Source organism: Phyllostomus discolor, chromosome 7, assembly GCF_004126475.2.
Source record: "Phyllostomus discolor isolate MPI-MPIP mPhyDis1 chromosome 7, mPhyDis1.pri.v3, whole genome shotgun sequence".
NCBI classification, from domain to species: Eukaryota; Metazoa; Chordata; class Mammalia; order Chiroptera; family Phyllostomidae; genus Phyllostomus; species Phyllostomus discolor.
The window spans coordinates 76,407,709-76,433,381 of record NC_040909.2 but is presented as its reverse complement, the minus strand read 5'-3'; the positions used below and the strand labels follow the sequence as shown (position 1 = coordinate 76,433,381).

At 36.9% G+C, this 25,673-nt stretch overlaps 1 protein-coding gene across 4 annotated transcripts in view; it reads right to left on the bottom strand.

Moving 5' to 3' along the window:
* CRISPLD1 (cysteine rich secretory protein LCCL domain containing 1) overlaps window positions 1-24,317 on the bottom strand; it is a 39,988-nt gene extending 15,671 nt beyond the window's left edge. Inside the window, exons 1-6 of one of the 4 annotated variants that reach the window (XM_028518279.2) lie at window positions 23,845-24,317; window positions 22,571-22,893; window positions 3,158-3,276; window positions 2,687-2,819; window positions 1,125-1,240; window positions 325-425 (exon numbers count right to left, since the gene is read on the bottom strand). In XM_028518279.2, coding sequence (XP_028374080.1) covers window positions 325-425; window positions 1,125-1,240; window positions 2,687-2,819; window positions 3,158-3,276; window positions 22,571-22,831 — 730 coding nt within the window. In that variant the 5' untranslated portion in view covers window positions 22,832-22,893; window positions 23,845-24,317. The other 3 variants (XM_036031035.1, XM_036031034.1, XM_028518280.2) reach the window with 3 other exon arrangements.
* Window positions 24,318-25,673: the final 1,356 nt, after the last annotated feature.

Below are 25,673 nucleotides of genomic sequence, written 5' to 3'. Positions count from 1 at the left end.
TTAGAAATAACTCCAGTCAACAATATGTGAATATGGCTTTTAGGAAAGTAAATATAACTGACACTCTGTGATACATTCTGACTACAGTTAAAAGTTATCTGGGATAATAATGAAATTTTCCTTTAAATACATATTGGTCTAAAAAGCATTAATATTATAAATATATTTTGAAATATTCTAAATGGTTTCTTCAGAATATTTGAAATAGAGCTCTAAAAACTTTTCAGGTAATTAAATACACATTTATTTTTAAAAACAGAACTTAATGTGTGAATTAGATTAAAATATCAATCAAACTAAATAGCCTGGCACAAGAGCACATACCTTTGTAGCACAGATTTTCTCTACAGCCTCCTCCAAAGCTAGGTGGACAAGCAGAACAGGGTCTTCCGTGTTTGTAGGGAGCGTGGCCCCACCAGTTCCCCCTTAAGGAAAAACCAGCACTCTTTTAAGAGGTAATCTAATAGCATCATTTATAAGACATTGCAAAATATTTTTGTATAAGAATCTCTTAAGTGATGATTTTGAGGTGATTTAAGACATTTATATCTTTTATCTTTTGTTTACTAGGTTTAAGTATAAAATGTTGCCTCCTTCTTTTGAAATAGACTAAATAATTTATTATGCATATTGCTAAAAATTACCAGACCAAACTTTTGCAGAACACCAAACTCTGCTTTGGGATATTCATCCACATTTCATTTGTTTTAATACGAATGGATTTTAGACTTAGCTTTGACCCTACATATGATTGCGTAATATTTTCAATGTAACATTTGAATGGACTTTACATAGGTAAATGCATTTCTCAGTTAATCTGTAGTTATGTGTATCTAGTAAATCAAAATTATTGGATATTTACATAATATAATAGTTCATTCAGCAAAACTGAATGCATAAATATTATCCCTGTCTTTACATAGATTATATTTTCAATTTTTGATTCCTTTTAAGTACTGATTTTATGCATCAGGCAATCATAATTATTGTTGTATTAAGAAAGATAGGTTAAAAACAATATACTTCATTCAAAAATGCAGACTGAAAATTAGAAAAAAATAAAAATGTAATTTTTATATTATTAAGAAAAATTTACATATGAAAGTAGTGTTTTGTCCACTTACTTTGGGGAATAATTACACACCAAGTAGACAGCCTTGGGCCATATCTGCCCCCAGATGTTCATGTTATGACACAAATTAATGGCACAGCCTATTCTGCTACTTGTTGCCCACACAACCTATATTAGAGAAAAGAAAGGCTCAGAAAACAGAAGTTGAGATGAAGCAAGACACAACATATCAAAGAGAAAAATGTATCAAGCAACTTGAGAAATAAACATTAGTCATTCAAAATGAAATGAAGCAATGTCAAAGAAGATACTTTTCCTGAGACTTTGAGAAGTGCCTAATTCAATTAAAATAATAGACCTACAGCTCAATAACTCAATCTGGCTATAAATGTATGCATCTTCAAAATATAAATTTATTCAATAATTCAAAGTTATCTCCTCACAAACCTAAATTCTGTGTTAATAGTTCCATGAAGAATGTGCCTAACGAAAGAATAGAATTTCTCATTTTAATCAGAAAGTACTGGAGCAAAAATGTAGGTGTTCAAATTTTTTACACAACATGATATTTTCATTGTGCCACTGGTCATTAAGGAGTTCTACAGTGATCTTAATCTTGTCACACACAAAAGCATATAGAAGAATCTTTCTGCTTTGTATTCCTTAATAATTGGCCACAGATGTTCTGGAAACTCAGCTCTGTGGTGAGCTGTATCTAATTCAATTTGCCTTCAGCTGTGTGATTTCAAAGTTAAAACATAGTTAGTACCAAATGTAAACATTAAATTTAAAAATAATCATCACCTAGCCTTTATTATATGAAATGTTAAAGGGACTTATCTAAGAAAAAGAAGACCAAAAGTATGAATAGTAAAATGACAACTCACAGTTATTAACAACTGAACCTAAGAAGAAAACAAACAAAAGCAAACTAAGCAAACAACTAGAATGGGAACAGAATCACAGGAATGGAGATCCCATGGTGTGTTATCAGTGGGGGAGGGGGAAGAGACAGAATAGTAGCATAAAGGTAGGTAGAAAATAGATGGGGTGGGTGTTAATAATAGTATAGGAAATGCAGAAGCCAAAGAACTTATATGTATGACTGATGGACATGAACTAAAGTGGGGGAATGTGAGTGGGAGGGGATGTGCAGGGCAGGGTGGGAAATAAAGAGGGGGGAATGGGACAACTGTAATAGCATAATCAATAAAATATATTTAAAAATAATGAGAAGTGCTTTTTTGCACATATGTAAATACCAAATATCATGGGTAAATAAAACTATATTTTTAGTTTTTGAAAATAAAAAATAGTGATACCTAATTTTGAAGATAGTGCATTTCTCCCTATATGCATATATTGGGGCCATATTAAGGTGTTTCATAGGTAAAATCATTGCAATAATGTATTTTTAAGTATATGTTTGGACATTGTTTCTGATCACTACTTTGCTTATAGAAATTTCTACATTTATTCTACATAGATCAATAATTAAATATTTAGTAACCATAGCAAAAGACATAAAAAAGACACAAGTTCAGTAGCCCAAGTTGTCCCTTAGTTATACAAACTCAACTTAGGGAAATAAAATATAATAAAACCAAAACATACCTGTGTATAATGAGTGCATACAGGACCAGAACATCTGAATGGGCAATATGGGTTGCATTCGTGTTCATATGGGTAGCTAAAGTCTCTCACTTCATCATACCATGCTTGTACATGAAATGTTGGGGGCCTATACCTATTTGAAATAAAATAACCACAAAGAGCAAGTAAAGTTGGAGAAATTTTTAAACCAAGTATTGCAAATGGATTGATAGAGAAGGCTAGAGATATTTTTGTCTAAGTTATTAATCTTAAATAGTTATGCACATTACATTACTATTATATCAATAATGTAAAACAAAAATAAGTCTCTAATGCTGCTTATCATTCTTGTATATTTATTTTTTATTATTCACGTTGGGTGATTGCTTGTTTTCCTTTCAGGTACTTAGCCTTTGAAAATGAGCAACATAAATAAATGAGCATTTCATTTCAAACATGTTTTCAGAAACAAAATGTTACATTTTAAGCTACCTTCCCCAGTGTGCTCCCAAATTCTGTCCAATTGATGGAAGCAAGCTTGCAGGCCCATGTTCCCACAAACAAGTTTCAGCCCAGGACTCTGCCGATCTTTCCAGCTCAACATCCCATGTCTATAGTTTAAAACAAAAACAAGATATAGATACAAACATTTAATGTATGTGTATAGGTTGGACATTTCTTCAAAATATGGTGCTTCTCAGTTCTTATGTTTTTCTCCCTTCTTACCTATTTATAAAGTGAACATTTTAGTCTGGGTTCTTGCCATCTCTTACTAGGATTTTTAGACTTAGCCTCCTACTTAATCTCCTTGCTTCATCTCTCATCCCTTCCAATCTGCTCCAACACATGTTTGGAATTGTCTGAGTGAACACAAACACACTTAAGTGACTCCTCTGTCTGAATACATGCAACAAATCCCTGTACATGTGAATTCCAAGATCCGTGAACCCACTGTTCCCTATCACAAGCCCTGTTATTCCTTGTTCTCACTGGCATTGTTTCCTTTGCCTAAAACATCCTTCTCCCCATTATTTGTCAGACAGAATTCTGCTCTTCCTTCATAATCCAGCTTTATGTAACACATTCTTGACACCTTTCCAATTCTCTCAAATGCTAACTATTCTCTTTCTGGGGCTCCTGAAGCTTTGTAACACTCCTTTTTGTTTAGTAGTTATTACACTGAAATGTTAGTATTTTTGCATATGTTTATCTCTTTCTTGAGACTGTGAGTTGCTTCAGGAAGTTACTTAAGTCATGCTGGTGTCTTTGGCCTATTTTCTGTGTCATATGGACAAGTTGGTTAATAAATGTTTGTTGAATACATGAATGATTAATGAGTCTGAATTTTATAAAAATATATATGCATTTTCAGCCCTGGCTGGCATAGCTCAGTGGATTGAGCACGGGCTGGGAACCAAAGTGTCCCAGGTTCGATTCCCAGCTAGGGTACATTCCTGGGTTGCAGGCCATAACCCCCAGCAACCGCACATTGATGTTTCTCTCTCTCTCTCCCTCTCTCTCTCTCTCTCTCTCTCTCTCTCCCCTCCCTTCCCTCCCTAAAAAAATAAATAAATAAAATCTTAAAAAGATATATATATATATGCATTTTCTACACAAAACTCAATGAGGGTGATTAAGCCACACTTTAAAAATAATTTGTAAAGAAATATTTAAAATTATAAATTATTACTGAAATGGTTTTGCCTGCCTTGGGTTTAATATTTAATTTATTAATTTGATAAAGAGACAGTGCACTGAATGTGGTGGCAAAAACACAGGTAGAACAGGGTTCTGTCTCTGCACAATACCAGATGTTGGGCATGTAAAGAGGGAAGGAAAAGAGTCCTAGAACAAGCATGTGAGAACACAACCTAAGGTGACAGCAAGGAGATGGAAGGGCAGACAGACTAAACTGATGTTTAGGAATTTAGAGTCCTAGAACTTGATGAATAACAGAACTTGGTAAATGGTGAGTGGGAATGAAGTGTAGACTTATGAGGTTACCAAATGGAGAAAAAGAAAATACATTAAGAGAAATAGGTTGTGTTAGTGGAAATGTTTGTGTATTTCTATACACATTTCAAGGGTGAGGGGTGACATGTCTGTGCTATAGGCACTATACATGTCAAATAGAGAGTAGAAACATTTGATTGGGTTCTGAGAGATAAAATATGCTCAGAACATATGAATTTTGAAGTTAGTCATTCAGAGATAAGTTTCTTCAGTAGGATGATAGAGAATGAGAAAAAAATAAAATTCTGGACTATCAAAATTGAAGGGGAGTAAAAACAATGAGTTAGTAAAATGAAGTAGGAAAAATGGGATCAGAAAAGTTTAGGGAAAACTGAAAAAGGATTAAATTATAGAAGTGAAGAAACAAGAGATTCCAGGAAGAGTGAGCTGCAAGGTCAATGCCAAAAAGGGGTCAAGAAAGATGAGGTCCGAAAAGTACTATCCATGATTAAGAGCAATTCCCCCTTTTTTGCTAAATAGGGAAACAGGAACACAGAGGGCTAAGGTGTCAAGAAAGAGAAAGTGGGTACAGCAAGTGTGGTGTCTTTGTTAATAATATTTTAGAGACAAAGAAAGGAGAGGGGACAGAAGCTTGAATAGATAAGATGCCAGGGTTTAGGGAGAATGTGTTTCCTGACTTTCACTTTTAGAAGATGGCAGAAGCCTAATGATGACTAAGCTGAAAGGAAAAGACCTTTGGGAGAAAAACAAAGAATGTGTGTGGAAGGGAAGTTTCTTCATTCCTTCATATACATTTTTGTAAATGAACATTCCTACTCATTCAATTGTGAATCTGAAATATATAACTTCATGTTTTTAAAGCCAAAAATTAGAATAAGTATATTCTTATTATGGTACATCCTTATTATCTAGCAAAATACAAAAATATATATTTACATGTAATTAAGAAATTAAGAACAGCAAAATGTGGATAGTCATAAAAGCTTTAATTTTACTTTGAATTAATATCAAATATTCAAGATGAAGGTTTTGTGATATAAACAGTCCTTTATTTTCCAAACATGGGCATATTATTTCTTAAATTCATTATATATAATTAAATACTTTATGTAGTAATACAAAGATATAATTCAAGTTGCTGTCATTATTACCCAAAGAAATTAAGTAAGAAAAACAAGAATTTGGCTATAAAATCCCAGAAAATGAGCAAGATGGTGATTTCCTTTTGTATCCACTAAGCTGGAGAGAGAGTCACCCCTCAAAAAAGCAAGCAGGTTTCCAGGTAAATTTTTCTGAAAAGTAGTCTGTCATTAAGAGACAAACAAATTCTTGTATTCAATCTTGGAAATCAGGTTCTTGCATAGTACTACGGTTATAGGTACAGTGAAACTATACTTATCCATAGGTTTCTAATCTAGCAACTCCATATTCAAAGAGTAGCCAAAAACAAGAAGAAAAACAGTTCTTAGATGGCTTAAAAAAATGCCTTGAGTCCTGGCTGATGTGGCTCAGTGGATTGAGTGCAGGCTTGTGAACCAAAGGTTTGCTGGTTCGATTCCTAGTCAGGGCACATGCCTGGGTGATGGGCCAGGTCCACAGCAGGGGGCATGATAAAGACCACCACACATTGATGTTTTTCTCCCTCCCTTCCTTTCTCTAGAAATAAATAAATAAAATCTTGTTGAAAATGCCTTGAAAGCACTGTGATGATCTTAAAGCACAAAAGGAGTTAAATCACCTCCCCTTCCTTTCAACTTGAGCTGGACAGTGACTCCCTTGTAATGAATAGAGTGACACTGAGAGGCTTCTCAGGCTGGATTAGGAAATACAGCCTCCATTTATCTGGTTCTTCCTCTTTTAAGACACACATCTTGGCAAAACTAAGCCAAAAAATTAGGAGCCTGGCTGCCCTGTGGAAGTTTCTGGAAAGATCATGTGGAGAAACACAGAGAGATGCAGGAGGAGTTCCTTGTGTGTTTTCCCAGCCCAGGCATGAGACCTGTAGTGTGCAGGTCCAGCTCACTGCAAATACATGAAAGAACCAGTAAGAACCACCCAGCTGAGCCCTGGGAAGAGAACTTAAGACCCAAACTCAAAGTCACTTTACTCTTTTCTGCACATGATTCTACAAATTTAGATGTCAGTTTTTCCTATGAAGTTGAAGATGGATCCATTTTGGAGAGGATATACATTCAGCCAGTCCCAAATTCACAAAACATGTTATATTTCAAAAATGCATTTACATATCTGCTGTATAGAAATTAAAATAAAATCTAAAACATTATTGAAATCCTTTAGGCTAAGTTTTCTTACTTATAAAATGTATCAATTGCAATAGCAGATAACTCAGGCCTCTTTGAGGACTGAAATTCAGTAATTATATACTGTGCATAAGTTGTTTTTATGGCATGACGAGTTTTGTATCTAATCCACTAGAAATAAGGAAGGAAATACATCAAATGAACTATAATAAGGCTAAAACAGGGACATACATTAATGGAAGCACTGAGGCAGAGAAGACTACAACTAGAATTTACTATCAATATTTAATAAATATACATTAGTGACAATTTTAAAAGTAACTATCTACTTAAAGTCTAAGTATTGGTGTGTAGGTCAATTTTAAGACTAGAAATCAAGAAGTTTCTTTCAAAAAATGTACTAAAAGTATAACTGTCCTAGAAAAAATATCACCATAATGTAACTGCATGGAATGTATATTTTATGCTACAACATTATATTTCAGGTTTTAAGACCACTAGTAATTCATACCAATCCCATTTAAATGTAGGTTAGTCTCTATACATTTCTATTTAAATTCAGGTTCGTAAATTAAATCAAGATGCCCTGAAGGGCTTCTGTTTATCCACTCTGAACTATTCACCCTGCAGTAATTTAAAGCCAAACCACAGTTAAAATTACTATTTCTTCTTAAGAAGGATACTTAAAGTGTATAGAAAGAAAAAATACTCTATTTTCCACCTATGTCCTAAGATGTTCCTTCTTAGAGCACAGTAAAGCATTCAATGAAGTTTTATTACTGAAATAAACAGTTAGAAAGAGATTGACATTCTGTCTCCAATGATATTTTTAAGCCAGTTCCACATGGAGGCTCTATCATTTGTGTGTGCGCGTGTGTGTGTGTGTGTGTGTGAGTGTGTATAAGAACACTTAAATGTTACCAAAGAACTTTCAAAAGTAAACCTAGAACTATATAGTAATTTTAGTACTAAAATATGACACTTATTGAAATTGTAAATTGTGTAGTTATCTAGAAATGTACAGACAATTCCACTGACTGCTATACTTTGGAAAGTATCAATGAGTATATACAATTCTGATTCCTACCAGAATACCTGCTATATTATTTTAATTAACAACAGACAATCAGTGAAGGCTGGAAATCACTCAACAATGTTGTTTGAAAGAGAGTTAATATGAAGAGGGACTGAAGTAAAAATAGAATTTACTTAATAAAAAGTGTGTATTAACTCATATTCTTACACTTTTAAACTTCCTCTCCATCTGATGCAATACACCTATCCAGATGTTTTTTCCACTGCTCAAAACAGTTTTTAAACTCATAGATTTTGATGCCTTTAGTGCTCCTGCCATTTTTTGTTTTACCTCTTCCACACTGGCAAACTTTTCCCTTTAAGGATTTTTTTTTCATTCAGGGGAACAAAAATAAGTCTCTCTGAGGGTGATATTAGGTGATATCAGTATGGGGCATTGGGGATATGCCATGTTTGGTCAAAAACTGTTGAACACTAAGTGTAGTGTGGGCAGATGCACTCATGAATCATCCATCATGAAATGGACAAATGCATTAAAAGAATCTTCCAAAAAAATTCACTGAAGCTGAATGCAGCCTCTCACAAAGCACCAGCTGGTACACTGATACAGATGGATTCCTAGAACACTCACCTATTAGGGGAAGCCTATACTACAAGGGGCCCACCCTCCAAAAAACAGTCTCATTGTTTTGCCCCTCCCCCATATTGCTGGTTTATCAATACATTAGGCAAAACCAGTACTGTGCTTGGGGCAATGCATGCACGATGCAGTGTGGAAGTGATGTTTTATTGAGTTGTATACTTGAAATCTGTACCCCAATAAACTCAATAAAAAACAGTACTGTGCACTAGGCAAAAACAGTCATTAGTAATATTAACCTTTCTTTCTCTTTGACATGGCAATAGTTTTCTCTCTTAAAAATGATTAAGTATTTTCAAATACATCTCCTTGACTACGGTAAATTTACAGCTGTTTCCAAATTTACATCATTTGAAAATTCATGTCTTGAGAACTGTTTAATCTTTATAGCTTCAAAATTATTATAGTGCATTAAATAAGAGTTGAAAGCCAATGTTAATTAGTCACTAAGGATTTATCTAAAGATGAACGTTTTCTTATAATTTATGCTTCAAAAATATTAATGAAAACTAAAGTAAAAGGTGGACCATTTTCAAATAAAAATCAACATTAATTCACACAACAGCTAATGGTAAAAGTGCTTTTTAATCATTATCATTTTAGACTGTATTAAACTACATGGAGTACAGTTTTGTGAGATTATGTGTTTGATGCACATTCATGTAATTAAGACTTCATACATAAACCATCCCAATGGGATGGTATGGGAAAAGATAACAAGCATCAATTATTCCAAAAAGTTACTGGGAAGCACTTTATAGTGAAGATACCATGTAAGTAGTCTAACAAAAAGACTATGACAGTGAGGTTGTTAAATAGCTTATTTTATAGTTAGATTCACCAATGAAAAAAAATATATAAATGAATAAAGAAATTTTAATAGAAAATTGCCTGGCATGCTCTGACATGTTTAAATGCTCACAGAAATAATGTACTGAATGGAAACTCTCATATAATTCCATAATTTAAATGTCATTATAAGTAAGGAAATATAGAATTGCAAGACTTTTACGATTCTAGGAAACCCACCTAAGTGGATGAAACTACTATAGGTCTTTTCAAAGACATGCTGAGAAAAATGTCTTTAAATAATTAAGATATACTTTTTTAAAAAAATGGAAAATAGCAATTAATATAATTATCTAACAATTTGAAAGAATATCTAAATAATATAGAAATAAAGTTTTAATTTGTTATACCTTTTTGCAAAATTGATATAATTTTAATGGATTTCTAAGATAAATTTGAAAAAATAATTGCTCTTTGACCGTCATATCATTAGGAAGCCTAATTAGTGGCAACACTAGCCCATGATATAATTTGCTATTTAATGTGGACTTTTAAAATATGCCCTGCTCTCTGGCAAAGTAATAACATGAAATAACAGTGGTGTTAAAAAGGCAATTTCTCTGAAAGTCCAAATCTAGACTGAAAGCTTTGGTTTTACCTTCCTACCACTGAAAACTGCAAGTAGCATCATAGAAACTACTCTAAAAACTATCTATTTGAACTAAATTTTAGAAGATGAATTCCACAAACATCCTTCTTTTGCAATGTATATATATATATATATATATCTGCACACTTTACTCAGAATACCCCCTACATCTCCAAGCCTACTTCAGTTCTGAGCTGTTGGAAGTAACAGCAGCTCAGAACTGTTTCCATGGTGTTGAAGGTCCCCTGCCTGGGGCTATATGTTCTCTTGACATTTGTAGGTGAGGTCATTAGTGATAAACTTTTCTCTCCTTTTCTTATATAGACAGAAATAAAAGTATACTTGCAGTTGTTCAAATTATGAATATATACATGGTATACCCTGGAAGACCTTTTCCATTACTATCACAATTGTATATTTTCAAATTTATCTCATTGATTATGTCAAGTTTGGTTCGTTTCCTAATCTGTAACATTACGAAGCAGGAAAAAAATCTCTTCAACTTCTTTTAGTTTTAAAATTCTATTATTTGTACTTAGACTCTCTTATTAAATGCCCCACATTGCTTATAAAACAATACAAACTGCAAAATAGTCTTTTTTTGATAACTAGGGCACTTATTAACTAAGAAGCAAAAACTGTTCTGTGGTTTTCAGGACTATAAAACCAAGAACATTTCACATCTTCCAGTTACATGTTTAGAGCAGAGCTCAACTATTTCTGAACCACCTGTATCTGAGAATGTTTTAGTGTTATCCCAAACTGATAAATATAGTGGAATGTGACTGAATAAGACAAGAAAATATTCTCAGTAAAAAAAATAACACCAAGCCTCTCTTCAGTTTAGTTCTAAAGACCCAGTGGAAAAATCTTTGAAATAAAGCAGTTTTCTACATGTGGGGGATTTTCCCCCACAGCTAAATAGAACGGTGGACATTTTCAGCCAAGTCATGAAGTAGTTGGACAAAATCAGACATATAAAGTTATCTCTTTCTAAATACGATCTTTAAAAGATCATTCTTGCTGGGCCACCACTTCTGGAAAAATAGGTTTGCAAACTATCCACTCTATATCAAAATGAAAACTCTCCCAAACCACTGTTGTGATTTAAATCACTATTTAAATTAGAAAGTTCAATTCAAAAATCAAACTAAGTGTCAATGTGATCCTCTCAACAGCAATAACTTGACCTTCATGAATCAATTTGTTATTTTATGGCAGCAACATATTTGACAGTTCATGAGATTTCAGATTTAAATTTTAAATACAACACCTCATTAAAAAATCTTTAAAGCCAACTTCTTTTCTCTCTGTTGTGGTATTATAAAACTGTAAAGAAACTGACATCAATGAAATAAGTCCACCATGCTGACAGGGTGCATGATGATTTTGTGCACCAAGTCATCTGATATGAAAAGCACTATGGAAAACAGCAGCAATACATTCCTGACAACTCAGAAATGACCTAAGGTGTTTAACTACTCTGCCTCACCTGTTTTTAACAGCCTTTGTTGTTACAGGGAAAATACACAAGGCTCAGATTTCACAGGGGACACCTGTGTTACTGGGCAGACAGGACTTGCCAGGTACTGAGAAAGTAGTATTACCTAGGGCTATGCACTTATTAGCGTCTCCTGGAAGTTAGAGATGTGAGGCAGATGTGGCAGTATCGCACTTAAAATCCACTTTAAAACAAGGCCTAAAAATCGTAAAAATGTAGCAACCTAAAAGTTTAAGAAATGCCTCTTCATTGTATTAAAATTAAAATAATTCTTTAAATGGAAATTTAATATGTACACTCACAAGATGATTTCAGTTAAGCCCACTGTTTCAATGTTATACAGACAGACTGAACGCAGGGTATAGTATAGGTTGTCCTAGTGAGGCAGCAGAGTCACAATCTTTACTGGACACAATTCTTACATTTCTATGAATGTCTGCTAATTTATCCCATCTCACCTCATCACCAAGGCCCTGCAGAGTCTGGCCATAACTTACCTAAGACCCTTATATCCCACCCTTCTTCAACACACCCTCCTCCCCCAAGCTGCCTCTCTAGACCTTTAAAGAGTTGACAAATCACCAGGAGATCTTTTTAAAATGCAGATTCTGATTTGGTAGGTCAGCAAAATTCAAGCTATGACAATTCTAAGACCAGGTGCTGGAACTGTACACTGCATGCCCATGCACTGAGAAATGAGGTTCTAGCACCTGTCCATTCATATTTCTTGGCCACTAAATCCATCAGAGATATTCCCCTAGGGCCTAAAGGAACTTTCTTTCTCTCCTCAGCTCATTAGTTACTTAAACTATATCCTTTCACCAGAGTCCTATTGACATTTTCTCTCCTCTTGGAAGTCATTCCAATGATGACACCCCATTTATCTAACCCCTCCCTTAGCCTTCTTAATCACAAAACTTACCAATTACAAGACAGATCTGTATCTAATGCACTGGGTCTTAATTCCCAAAGTACAGACCCCCCTGAAAAGCTGAACTTGGATTATTTTTGTAAATGCCATATTTTGTGTTGACTTTGTCATAAATTCAGGGCCATGATGTCCTCATTATTTTTCTTGTCATTTAAGATAGGAGTATTCAATAGTCTTCAAGACTATGTTCTGAATGCTTGAGAAGACCACAGTATTTAAGGAAGTTTTTTGGAAATTGAGTAAGTACCATCTATTGGTTCTTTACTCATTGGCTTAAAAATTTATTAGAATGAACACCTGTATTTTAGTTTATTGATAGCCCATTAGTTGTAGATAGATTCAAGATTGAGATGATAGTCAAGCACAGAAAAACATATGAAAGGAAAGATAAACTCTTAAAATAAATAACCCTACAGTATCTAATTATGTATTAGTTTATATTTTACATTTGAATATCAAAATAATAACAACTTGGGTGTTGAGAGTAGATGAAGCATTAATTGTGTTTATTTATTATGCTTAGGAATGCTTGTCTAATTTTCCAAAAGAAAAAGGGATGGATTAGCAAATATATAACCTCTTGGACAAATTAGTACAAGAAAAATCTAAGGGCACACAGAAACTGAAACCTACAATTTAACACAGTAACCTTAATTTAAATCAAGGACTAATATACAAAAAGCATTAAAATGCATATGTTCATATACTTTTAATAAAACTGCTATATTGACCTTCTCATTTGTTCCTATATTGAGAAATCTGTGTTGTTTTCACTAATAATTCCTATTTCAAGAATGACAAATTGTTATGCTTCCAAACAGTCATGAACACTGTAAGCCATATGGTTTCCTGTTTTCCCCTGCTGCTAGGAAGCTCAAAGCTGGTTTAATAATCATGGCATTCTCAATTAGCTTTTTAGGCATCCCTTAGCTTTGTGTTCTTCAACAATTAAACAATGACTAAGGTGATAGTTTTAAAAATATAATTTTCAAAAGTCCTTATTTGAAAATCTGAGAAAGAATATTGTGTTAAATATTCTTTGTTCGCACATAGCATTTCTCAGCCCCTATTCTCTCTGTCCCAAAAGGCTTCACTCTATGTACCGAGCTCTGAGCCCTGGATTCCAGTTGCATTTGGCCATGGAAGACACTGACAGGAAGTCAGGGAGTGGGAGGGGGTTTAAGTGTGTACTCCCCTGTTTTCAATCCTACTCATCTCCTTTGAGTACAGATGCTCCTTGATTTAGGATGAGGTTACTTACATCCCAATAAACCCACTGTAAGTTGAAAATGCTGTTATCAAAAAATGTATTTAATACAACTAACCTACTGAGCATCATAGCTGAGCCTTGCCTACCTTGAGTGGAATTTGGGAATTACTGAACAGGAATTCAGCCACTGCCCTGTTCTGTTTCTCAGGCTAACGTTCTCATCTTCTGTTGCTTATGAGGTAGTAAAGGCAGACCAGCTTTTAGGAGGGAAAGGGAGGGAAGGTCACAGGAGTAAACAGCAGGCATCCTTATCCTGAGAAGTGGGGAGGCAGAGGTTGGTTTCAACTCCTCTGATCCCTTGAAACTGGGTTGGCAAAAGGGTTATCAAGTGGGTGATTTCTGGAAGCTATCTAACTATTCTGGAATCTACATTGAAAGATCTAGAATCTCCCCCATTGATATTTAAACCAGAGTGGAAACTTCTGCCAGTTTTCAAAAAATGCAGTGGGGGTTCAGGTGGATTTAGACTTGTACCAGACCAGGAACTCCCAGGCTGTGGGCTGCTGGCTGACTGAGTCAATTTCATGAGTACTGAAACAAGGCCTCCTTGAATTTTCCAAGGTTGATGTTGCGATTATAAAGAGGGGTAGGTGTGTATTCACCCTCTTGCCACTTCTCATCACTCCTACAGCCACTGCCCCAATCCTAGCCACCATCAGGTGTTAAATGAATTATTGAAATAGTCTGTCCCCCTATTCACATCTTTGCCCCATCTTCCATCACTTAAAGTCTGTTCTAAACAAATCCAGAGTGATTTTGAATAAGATCATGCTATTCGTCTGTTTAAATAGCTTAAGCGTCATTTTACCACTCAGTGAACCTTTACAGAGATCTACGTCTGTCCTCCTCACTTAAATCCCTGCCAGTGTTTCTTACATTACTTCAAACTCTCACCCCTTGTCAGCCACATGGCCCCCTTGTTGAGTTTGGGGATTCAAAGTCTTTCACACTATTCCAGGCAACAAATAGTATTTCGTTGTATACTACTAGGCCCTAGTTGGCGTCTGGAGTATGGTAAACTCCTAATGCCTGGAAGGAATAAGTAATAGTAACAATTTCAAAATTCTGTAGCATTTTTCTGGCTCTGAGTGTTCCATTCTCCTGTTAAAACTACTTTTTTTTCTTGCCTTTCTAAGACCCTAGGTTTGCTGTTTACATTTGGGAGCAATTTTTAATCTCCCACAACTCCAGGGTAATTACTAAATTCCATAGAACTGGACTATAATGTCACTTTTTTTATAGGTAGTCATCTGCAGTGCAACATTCAAAGGGAAAAATACATTCATTTGAAGTGTTAGTGTCTTGTAAAAATAACTATCTCTTCCAATTAAGGTATTGTAAACTTTTAAATCTGTAGACCAAGATACTTAAAACATAACTTTATTTTATTTAAACAATATTATTAGAATGAAATTACATTAGGAAAATGAGATAAGCTATTTTAAATAGAGAATTTAAAAAGCCTTAATAATTTTAAATAATGATAATATTCTTTAGACTCAGGAAGATATTTCACATATCTTTCAGTGCAGGTAAATTATATTAGATAGCAATGTATACATGTGGATATTTTCGACATTTTTTAATTTTTAAAAAATTACCAGGCATGTGACAGTATACAGAGAGAAAACTATCATTTTAGAAATCAAATTGCAATAAAACCTTAGTTGCAGTGAATTCCTGTCACTTTTAGCAAGATAAGAAATGTGTAAACACTGAACTTTAAATGAGTTATGAGACCATCATTTCATTATCTGCATTTATTCTGAACATATGTTATTAATGACAAATATCATCAGAAGGTATGGATTTACGAGAGTAAATAGAGAAATTTGTATGATAAGGAACACTTTTTTAGGCTTGGATTCAGGCTAGAGTGAGTTGGAAATAAGACAAAACCCAGATTAGCATTACCCTGTTCAGCAAACAAGGTTGTCCCATGTTCAGTTTCTGGAATTATCTGCTGTGCTGAAGCCCAGAAGAAGAAACTTGATTTCCAGTGTTAAGCATGGCCTTAGAAGGAATATGACAAACTGGAACCAAGCCATCAACAAGCACCATGGGCCAAGAGGACCACTGGTTGATTGGCTCAGGGCCTCTGGTTGGCTCAGAGCCTCCGGTTGCCAAGCAAAAGGAGAAGTACCCAGCTATATTTCGTTCTGCATTTGGAAATGTAGAACAAATGTACACCAAGGTTTCCCCTAGTCACACCCATATGTGAGGGGAGAGCAAGCAAGCACAGGCATCCACCCTCCCTCACAGTCTATCAACAGTTCTCTGAAATTCATAGAAATAGTTATAACAGTGGAAAATGGCTCATATAATTGGCCCATGTATCATTTTTAAGTTAGGTGTCCTGGTTGCTAAAGCACTTTCTAGACGTAGGTACATTGTATACCACAGTGAACTATTTTAGATTCTAGTCATCTATGTTAAAAATCTGTAGCAAGAGGTAAATACCCATTAATTCATTTTATTATTTAAATTCCAGGACATTTGAATATTTTTACTATTATCTCAGTGGCTCTACAGTACTATAGTATTCATAGTATACCATGAATATTTTAAAAAGTAAGAAAAAACTCTGAATTATATGTAGCATTCATTCCTTCATCACTAGTGTTTCCAAATTCCTTGTAAGTATCTCTAGTGTTGGTAATATCCTACCTTTTAGACCTTTTATTATATTCTTCTTTCTTACCTGTCCCCCATATTTATCTCTTATATAACCTCACCTATTGTTCCATCCACCACTTCATTCAACACATTTATTGAGCATTTGACAACATGTAATCAGCAAATATTTAATGAGTACTTCTTCTATGTTGAGGGCTGCCCTGCCTGGTCTGAGGAAGCTGTAACCCTCCATGACTTAGGCTGAATGAAAGACCTCTGGACCAGGAGCCACTGAAGGACACAAAATTTATTTCCTTGGCATGAACTCTGCCTGTTCATATGCCTCATTCCTTTTCATGCTTGAACAGCAGTCAATGATGGGTAACAATTGTCTTGGATAGAGAATGAATCTAAGACAGACACGTTCACAAAGGAATGACAGGGACAAGACTCACAGGGCTGTGCAAATGAAGGGGTGGTTGATATCAACCCCTACCCCTTTGGCTTTGTCAAAGCCTGAGTCTTTGCTCTTGGATGTGAGAAACCCAAGTCTCCTGGCTGCCTTTGTCTTCTCTGTTAACTCAGGCTTGCAGGGGCAAAACAGCCCAGACCAGAAATGGCGGACCCTCGGGGTAATCAGGCCTGGGACATAGAATATGCAAGATCCTGTGAGATCTGTTTGCTGGAGGATGTTATTAACTTGGATTTAAAAGCACAGGCAGGAAACTTTTGAAACCTGTATCTCTTTCATATGTAAAAGACCACAAACTTTGCCCAGAATCTCAGCAGGAGTCCTGTCCCCACCTTTGTAAGTTGTTTACATCTTTTAATCTTTTCTGCCAGACTGTGAATCCACAAACTAAGTCTGTTTTCTCAATAAAAATCTGCTTGGGTATGGACACAGGGCGCTCCCCATGTGAGGAGTGGCCATAGAGCCCTCCAGGAGAGAGGGTAGCCAAGGGACTCCCCATGTGCGGAGTGGCCCTGCTGTTCCAATACCCCCACAGGACCTGGTTGTCTCTGTGTATGTTTTTAGCATGTTTCGACGAACATCAGCAGCCGAGATGGATACTGCTGGCCACACTTCTATGCATCAGGCATATATTTATAAGAATAAATAAGGCACAATCCTTACCTTTCTAGGAATTCAGAGACGAGACTTGGAAAGGAAAGCAGACATGTAAATATTTAAGTGCAACAAAATTTTAATACTAAATAGGCTTGAATAAATACGTTAGGAGCACAGAAGGAGTGGGGCAAGGGAATGGGTGCATCAGGGAAAGTCTTACATAAAGACGTTTGTTCTTAGTGTTGAGGAAGTGTTTGGAAGGAGACACAAAGCACAGGTACTCTGGGCACAGAGGACACTGAGCAAGGAGGCACAGAGCATAAAGAACACCACCACCTCTAAGAACAGTGAGTAGTTCAGGGTGAACACAGTTTCACATATGTGCAAGGGCACTGATATAAGGGCATAGTGGACTGGCCATGCTTCTTTTTCTAAGCCAATCAGCATAGGTTTTCCTTCTGAGCAGCAAGGAGCTAACACAAGTTTTGTGCATCTGTGTAACCATCACAGATTTGTTTGAGGGAAAACAAAGATTTAGTAACAGTGAGGAAAGTGGACTAAAGTAAATACAAAGTAGGAATAGATGGGTATGGTCTGCTAGATGGGAGCCATGGCACAAATCTCAGGGTGGGCAAAAGTTAGGATGAAATAGAATAAATGGATTCAAAAGATATTTGTGAGACAGAATCTAATTTGTTGGGAACCACTGTGCCTGGTCTCAGAAGCTTCCCCCCATGGCTAAGGTTGAGAGAGTGACCTTGGGACCATAAGCCACTAAGGAGACAAAGCTTATCTCCCTGGCAGGGGCACTGTCTCTACCCCCTTTACTTCACCCTGCCTGGCCCCCAGTGCATGACTGGTTAGCCAATGACAGGTAAGATTCTTCAAGGGAGGGGTGACCTAACTGGCACAGTTACTGGGAGCCCTCAGGGAAGGACTTGGGGAACTATAGAAAAAGGAGGTAATGGACCCTCACCCCTCGGCTTTGACATTGCTTGAATCCTCATTCTGTCTGCAAGTAGAAGTCCCCTAATCTCTTGGCTGCCTTACTTCCCCTGCCTGACTTAAGCCTGAAACAATGGCAGAGGGCAGTGCAGCCCTGTGCTGGAAAAGGTGAGTTCTTTGGGGCAATCAGGCCTAAGAAAGGATACATAAAATCCTGTGAAACCTGCTTTGCTAAGAATGCTCTCAATTTTCTGATAATGGTCCGAGCAGGAAATGAGTTTGTTCCCCAAAGTTTTATAGCCCTTTCGCTAACTGACCCTGACTCAGAATAAGCACTTGTAGTTCTTTGTATGTCATCTATTGTTTGATCCTTACTGCCTGACAATGATTGACAAGCTTTACCTGTATGCCTGTACAAACTGAACCCAATAAAAGCCCATTGAGGAAAAGGCTCTTGGCCCTTCTCCTTTCAGAGATCAGCCACCTTTCCTCCCCAAGCAGATCATGTCTTAGTAGACTTATTCTTATTTGTGGCAGCTGGCAGGGGGGGCCTGCAGGGGAAGCTTCCCCACAAGAATTGGCAAGTAATTGTGTGTTTATGCTTGTCTGTGTATGTTATGTGAAAGTGGGTTGAGAGAAGGCATGAGTTGAGGATGTGCCTGATTTTCCGGGTTGCTGTAGTTGTTGTCATTGTTGTTGTTGTTTGCTTAGAGGGGACTGACTGAGTAGGTGTGGATAAGAGATAATCCGTGAAGGGAAGTATTATGACAAGCAGGGGCAGAGGAAAAGGGCAGGACAGTAATTCATTTTCCTCTTAGACATCTTAAGCTTACAGTAACTATTGGGTAGTATTACAGAGAGATGACCCTTCAGTAGAACTCATGAAAATGAATCTCATAGAGGATTGTTAAATGGAGATACAGACTCTATAGTCATTAATATATGAATGGTATTTATAGTCAAAGGAGTAGATAAGGTCCTGAAGGAAGGTAGAAGCCAAGAGAGAAGACCTAGAGAACAAAGTTTTAAGAAATAAGCAAGAAACAAGGATATGCTGACAAATTAACCAGAAAACTAAAAGAACCAAGTGATGGGGTCTTAAATCCCATGGAAAGGAAAGGTTTGGAGAAAGACAATATGCTCAGCAGTTAGCATGTGGGGCTTATATCTTCACACCAATTTTACCTATGAGTAAAGCAGAGCCCAGAATGGTCGCTGACTGTCAGAGTTCACATGCCATTAAGGGGCACAGAAGAAAGGTGAACTGACTGCTATCCTAAGATAGTATTTTTTTCCTCTAAATCCATTGATTCTTCAGCAATACTCCATTTGATGACCTAAAAACTTCAATTTCTAATGTACCCTAAATGAAATGCAAGTAATCCCTCCCCTTAGGATCACTGCTTTCCATAATCAATAACTCATTTGTCCCTTTCTGATTCTGCCACAATCTAACTGCTTCTAATTCTTGACAACCAGCCTACCACCCCAAATCTGTCTGTTCCTCATCATCTACCTGAGATATGCCCTCCACCCTCTGCCACAGTTTGAGTTCCTGACCATCTTCCAGGAACTACATATACATATACATATACATACTCACGCACATATACCATATGCATGTGTGTGTGTGTGTGTGTATAATTTCCCCACTGATTAACTCTGACCATTAGGAATATTCCATTGTTCTGTGCTCTCTTGCCATTATTCATACAGATACAAATTGGTTTTCTTTGCTTACTTGAAAATTTTCAAATGTGTCTATTCTTTCTTCACAATCAACCTATAAGCTCTTCAAAGGAGGATGTGGCTTTCCAGAGTATATAAGAGTAGAGGTACGTGTGATGTTAAAAACTGTGATTGTGGCTTGGTTCACAGTAGGTTTCAGGCCTTGGCCTACACAGTAGGTTCAGGACAAAGAATAGACCAAAATAAGCACCAAATGTAAATAAGGTTACTGGCTACTGAAACTTTTAATGTAATATGACATATAGAGTAAAAGTGGCCAACATATTTTACAGGAAATAGCTCTTCAGCCAGTTTTTTATTTTTCTCAGAATAAATTCACTTTAAATAACTATTTGAATAAATTATGTTTTTACAAGGTTGATAAACATCTGCATTTATGTTACCATGTAATACACATATCAACAGTATTTTAAATAAAATATTTTTGTTCTTTTAACTTTCCCTTAAATATGCATTCTAGAAAACGTGTGCCAGTGTTACAGCTGGGCACTGAACTGCTCTGCAGCCCAGTTCATTGCCAAATCACAGTTCCCTGGCGCTTTCTGAACCTACATTTCAAGGATAGAAGGAAACTAGTGAAACTAAAGAGAAAGTCAGATAAACAGTCCAGACCAGACATCAGACAATAGACAGTTATTTTCTTTGGAAGTCAGACATGAAAACGAGTCACAGAACTGTTCTTCCATTATTTCCATATTACTACAACACACATAAATATTCTCAGATTCTTTCTTGTGGGTTTGAACTCCTAAGTTCTTCCTTACTTTAAGTAAATAGCAACTGAATACCTATCCACGTGGAATGAGTGTATGGTGACTGACTTGGAAAGCATCCATAATTAGCTCTTTCTGTTTGAAAGCTCACAGATGAAGTTACAGAATATTTTTCTTACCTTAGGTAAACACTTTAAAATAGACCAAAAGCAGAAATATGAGACATTACCAATGTCATTTCCTGCACAGAATTTTGAAAAGAGCTAACAATTTCCTCAGATACTCTATTTAAACTGTATGTGGAGACATAAAATTAGTTATATGTCTTATTAACATTCCATGAGACTCTACAATATGCCTGATAATGAGGTAAACTTTACACAAGTTATCTCATTCAACCCTCACAACCCTAGAGATGAGTACACATGTTATTTTAGATTGACATGAGGAAACAAAAGGAGAGAAAAATTAGTAAACTGTCCACAGTCACATAGTTAATGGGTATCAGTGCCAGAATTTAAATCCAGCCAGCCTGATTGCTACCTGCTTTCTTTAGGGTAAAATATTTTTCCAGTGAAAATTAATATAATATAATGCCATATTTTGTAGTGGGTAATGCGAACTTTAAACTCCCATGTTCAATGAAAGTCACCTAAGCAGAGAACCCATCTGAAAGAATGTAAATGCAGAAAAAAAGAAACACTAGGATGCACTGAAATTAACTGCACCTTGCAATGTATCCAAGAAGAAATGTTATTCCCAATATTCACTAAATAAGTTTGCCATCACCAGTTTATCAATCTTTGGTAATACTTTCCTAATTCATACAAGTAGTGTTAACAGATTTTTAAAAAATTATCTAAATATTTAGGGTATGAAGTAGTATATTAATGAGTCATATGCTAGTAACCTTAAAAAATAATTTATTTCCCAAACTTGCTATTCTACTATAAAAGTAAACAGGTTATTAAGAACATGTCACATTTTTATTTAACCCTTTGCTTAGGTTGATTTTCACATTTTGAAGTTCACAAATAAATCCAGAAGAAAAAAAAGCCATTGCCAAGCACTCAACATAAATCCACCAGAAAAATGCACCCTTTACAATATGTCATTTACAAATTTGTAAGAAACAAAGGTCCATTTGAAAAAATTACATGTATATGCCCACACACACATACATGCATACATACATATAGGGTGGAGCAGAAGTACATTTACAGTTGTGAGTATGCAAAATGCAGTTTATTCTTGTATTATTATTTATTAATTATTGTGTTATTTTCCATACGAACAACCATAAACCTACTTTTTCCCCACTTTCCACTTTATATAACCAGCCATTCTGAAATCTTCAAATTACTGGTCCCTGAATTTTCAGATCCATTATTCATAAGAAGGTTCCATTAGTTAAGCATCAGAAAGCAATTGTTCTACTAAGTCATTTAAAAGCAAATACACCAGCTGTTCACATTTTCAAAATTGGAATGTTCTTGGTAATAGTAGAATTTAGAGCACTTAGTATGAGCATTGACATCTAAAGGTATTTAATTCTACTCCGAAGTTCAAAAAGTGCTTGGAATAAAGTGAACACTAATAAAAGAATATGAATAGGAAGATACTATCAAAGAAAATCTTTTTTTTAAAATTTGACACAGGACAAATGGTAAAACATTAAATAATAGCATGAGGGAATTTAACTAAGTAGGCTGAAAGCATTAAAAAATATTTCTTTCTACTTATCATTAGAAAAATTTCCTTACCATGTACTCCATATTTGATGCTGTTGGGTACACCTGACTTCGTAATTTATTATGAAGGTCCAAGATACTCTGCATGTCATTGTCTGTGATGGCCCTTTTCCCTCTTTGCTTGGCGGTCCACCACTCGCCATCCTCGTCCATGTACTTTTCCAAAAGTTTTTCCAATAAAGTGGCATTAGGAACTACCATGGCTGGAACGGCTGTAGCCATGAATAGCAGCACTGTGGTCACTCTGAGCCACTCCCGTGTGGTATGCTTCATAATGAATGACCTCAGGATCTCCCTGGGAAAATCTCCAAGACAGGTTCTTCCACTCCTTTTGGCTATAATGACATGCAATGTAATTAACGTGAAAAATCTAGGCAGATATTAATTTTCTGGTAATAAAAGTAAAACAGGTACAAAGGGAATATGCTAGTTTGATTTGTCTATATATAATGCCAGCGAATAAACATGTATTTTTGAAACAGTTAATCCCCTTTTCCTCCAGAGGACTGAACACAATGTGCTGTTCCCACAAAACAGACAATACAGTTTCTAAGATAATATGCATGAGACCAAAAAGAAATGGCAAAAGTAGCCCCAAAGTGTCAACGCTTGAAAATAATTCCTCAATTACAAGACTTTTTAAATGGCTATAATTGCATACAGCCTGCAAAGGGCATTACCTAGAACGTTTTATATCAATCAGAGGTTCATGTTACTCTGTGTTCTAAAGCATTATATTTATCCCAGCGCCCTATCTCTAGGTCACAGACATTCAGAATGCTCGCACCATTCTGAAATTCAGGTGACTATTTTAAAGAAGTACAAAATGTTATTGGTAAGTACACCCATTGGTAAGACCAGAGGGCGCAGTGAACGAATGCGAATGAATGGTTCAGTCACTGGAGGAAGTCTCCTCTTTCCCAGACACAAGCCAAAAAGAACTCAATTTTTCCTGTGAAGTGTGCCTAATTTGTGGCCCGCGCCTGACAGAATGGACAGTTCACCCGCAACTCATAGTTTTTTTCGGCCACACGCCACAATCGCACACACTGCTTCCTTTGCCCAGAAAGAAGCGCGTGTCAAAAGAAGGGCGTGAAACTCAGTCACTTACAAGAACCAGCTCCCCGTAGTCTCCATCACCGCTGCTTTCCAAGCAGCTCACCCACCTTCGCGCCTGACCCTGCTCTGCAAATTGGTTTTATTTAAAAGCAGGGGTTAAGAAAAAGAAGGTAGCTAGGAAAAGGAGGATGCGTGACGACTCGGCGATGAGATTTAGAAATGTCTACCTCTCCAGTGTGAAGTTCCCCTTCGAGAGCGGAGCCCAACGAGCTAAGCCGACCGGCCTCCTGCCCCGGCTCCACAAGCCACCGCACACAGGCAGCCCCTTTCTGGATGGATCCGGCACAACGCGTGCAGGGCGACCAGGGCTCCGACTGCGGTGAGATTCGAGCCTGGGCCTCTGCGCTTCCCTAGGACCTGCACCGGGTGGCAGGCAAAGCGCTTCAAAGTTGGAGCCTGAAGATGGAGAGCAGAGGAGGCCGCCTACTTAGCTGGACAGTGAGCGCTGAAGCCTCTCTGAGCACTTTCTGCTGGAGCTGGGGACGGAGACAGCATCAGACCAGGCGGCGAAGGCAGGCGGCGACCGGGAGCTCCCGCGCTGTTCGGCCTCTGTGTGCAGAGCCAGGCGCCCAGAGCTTCCGCGGCTGCTCCTGCCCTGGGTCTTTATTAAGGTCCCTTCGCGCTCACGTGACTGGGACGCCCTCCTGACCCACCCCCACCTCTCCCTTTCCTGGACTTGCACGCTCTGTGGGAGCGAGGAGCAGCCACCTGCCTCTCCAGGGCCCCTCGAAGCCAGGATGTGTGGCCTCTGTGGGGACCCTGTGGGAGGTGTGTGCAAGAAGAGCTCTAACTTCTCCCGCCCCTCGCGACTCACCCCCTTCCAGTTACTTCCAGATGAGATGCTAAAGTGGTTTTAACAACTGTTACAGAAAGGAGCTGCTCCCGCGGAGGGAGAGGGATGGTTCTAGCACTTTCACATTTGCAGTGGCAGAAAGGGAGCTTGGGGGTGAGAGAGGCGAATGGTGAAAGGAAGAGGGGAGTTAGGGAGAGAATCACTTTTCCTTTTATTTTCCCCAAGGGATCGCTTTTGTTTCCAAGAGCTATTATGTAGAATTCAGAAGTTGTTGTTTTTGGCTCCTTTAGACCTTGGTGGTGACCAGATGGGGAAGGGTTTTCATAGAATGAGGGGTTATCTGTGACCCAGGATTGTCTGGCAGTTGAAGGCCCCACTTCATCCATAAAATACATGGCATTCGGTTCCCAAGGTGACCACTGCACTTTTTCTTTTTCCGATGGTACAGGCATTCATGGAGTCGAAATAAAGTGTATCCTCAATTTATTTTTCAGAGCTATGTGGACAGGAATTAAAAACCCAAACCCAGAATTGATGGCGAAATGAGCGAGTGAGTTCCTCCTTTTTCATGCTATAATCTAAAGTAGCATAATTACTAATTTTAAATTCACAAATACTCACCCTACTGAGTATGGTATGGCTTCTACAGGCACATTTTTTAAAATTAAGAAACATTTAATTAATTTGCTTTTGCTTCTCTCCTGTAGTGAGCCATGATCTGAATTTTCTTTATCTCTAAATGCTAGAGTGTGATCAAATATACACCGTGAGAGTAACTCCCAAACCATTCCAAACTGCTGCTTGTCTCCACCATCCAACTATACTTTTATCAAACCTAAAAATTCAGATCTAAGCATCTGCTGACTATGAGAACTTGCTTCTCAAAATCAAGGGTAATGTCACCTAACAGAAGGGCACAGATGTAACAGGTTTTGGTGACATAGTACTTTAATAGGAAGTGTAATTTTGAAATTTCATAGCAGCTTAAGCACAAGAAGACTGTTTTGTTTGTACTTCAAAAATAATTATTAATAGCCCTTCTGCACAGGGTTCAGGAAGCTGGCTTTCCCTCTTGAAAAGTGATGGAAGACCCTAAAGTTAATGATACAAGAATTATCATTTATCATAGAAGATGAAGAATATGCTTCTATACTGCAGTTTTAATGAGGTTATTTTAAAGTATACTGAATATCAAAACCATTA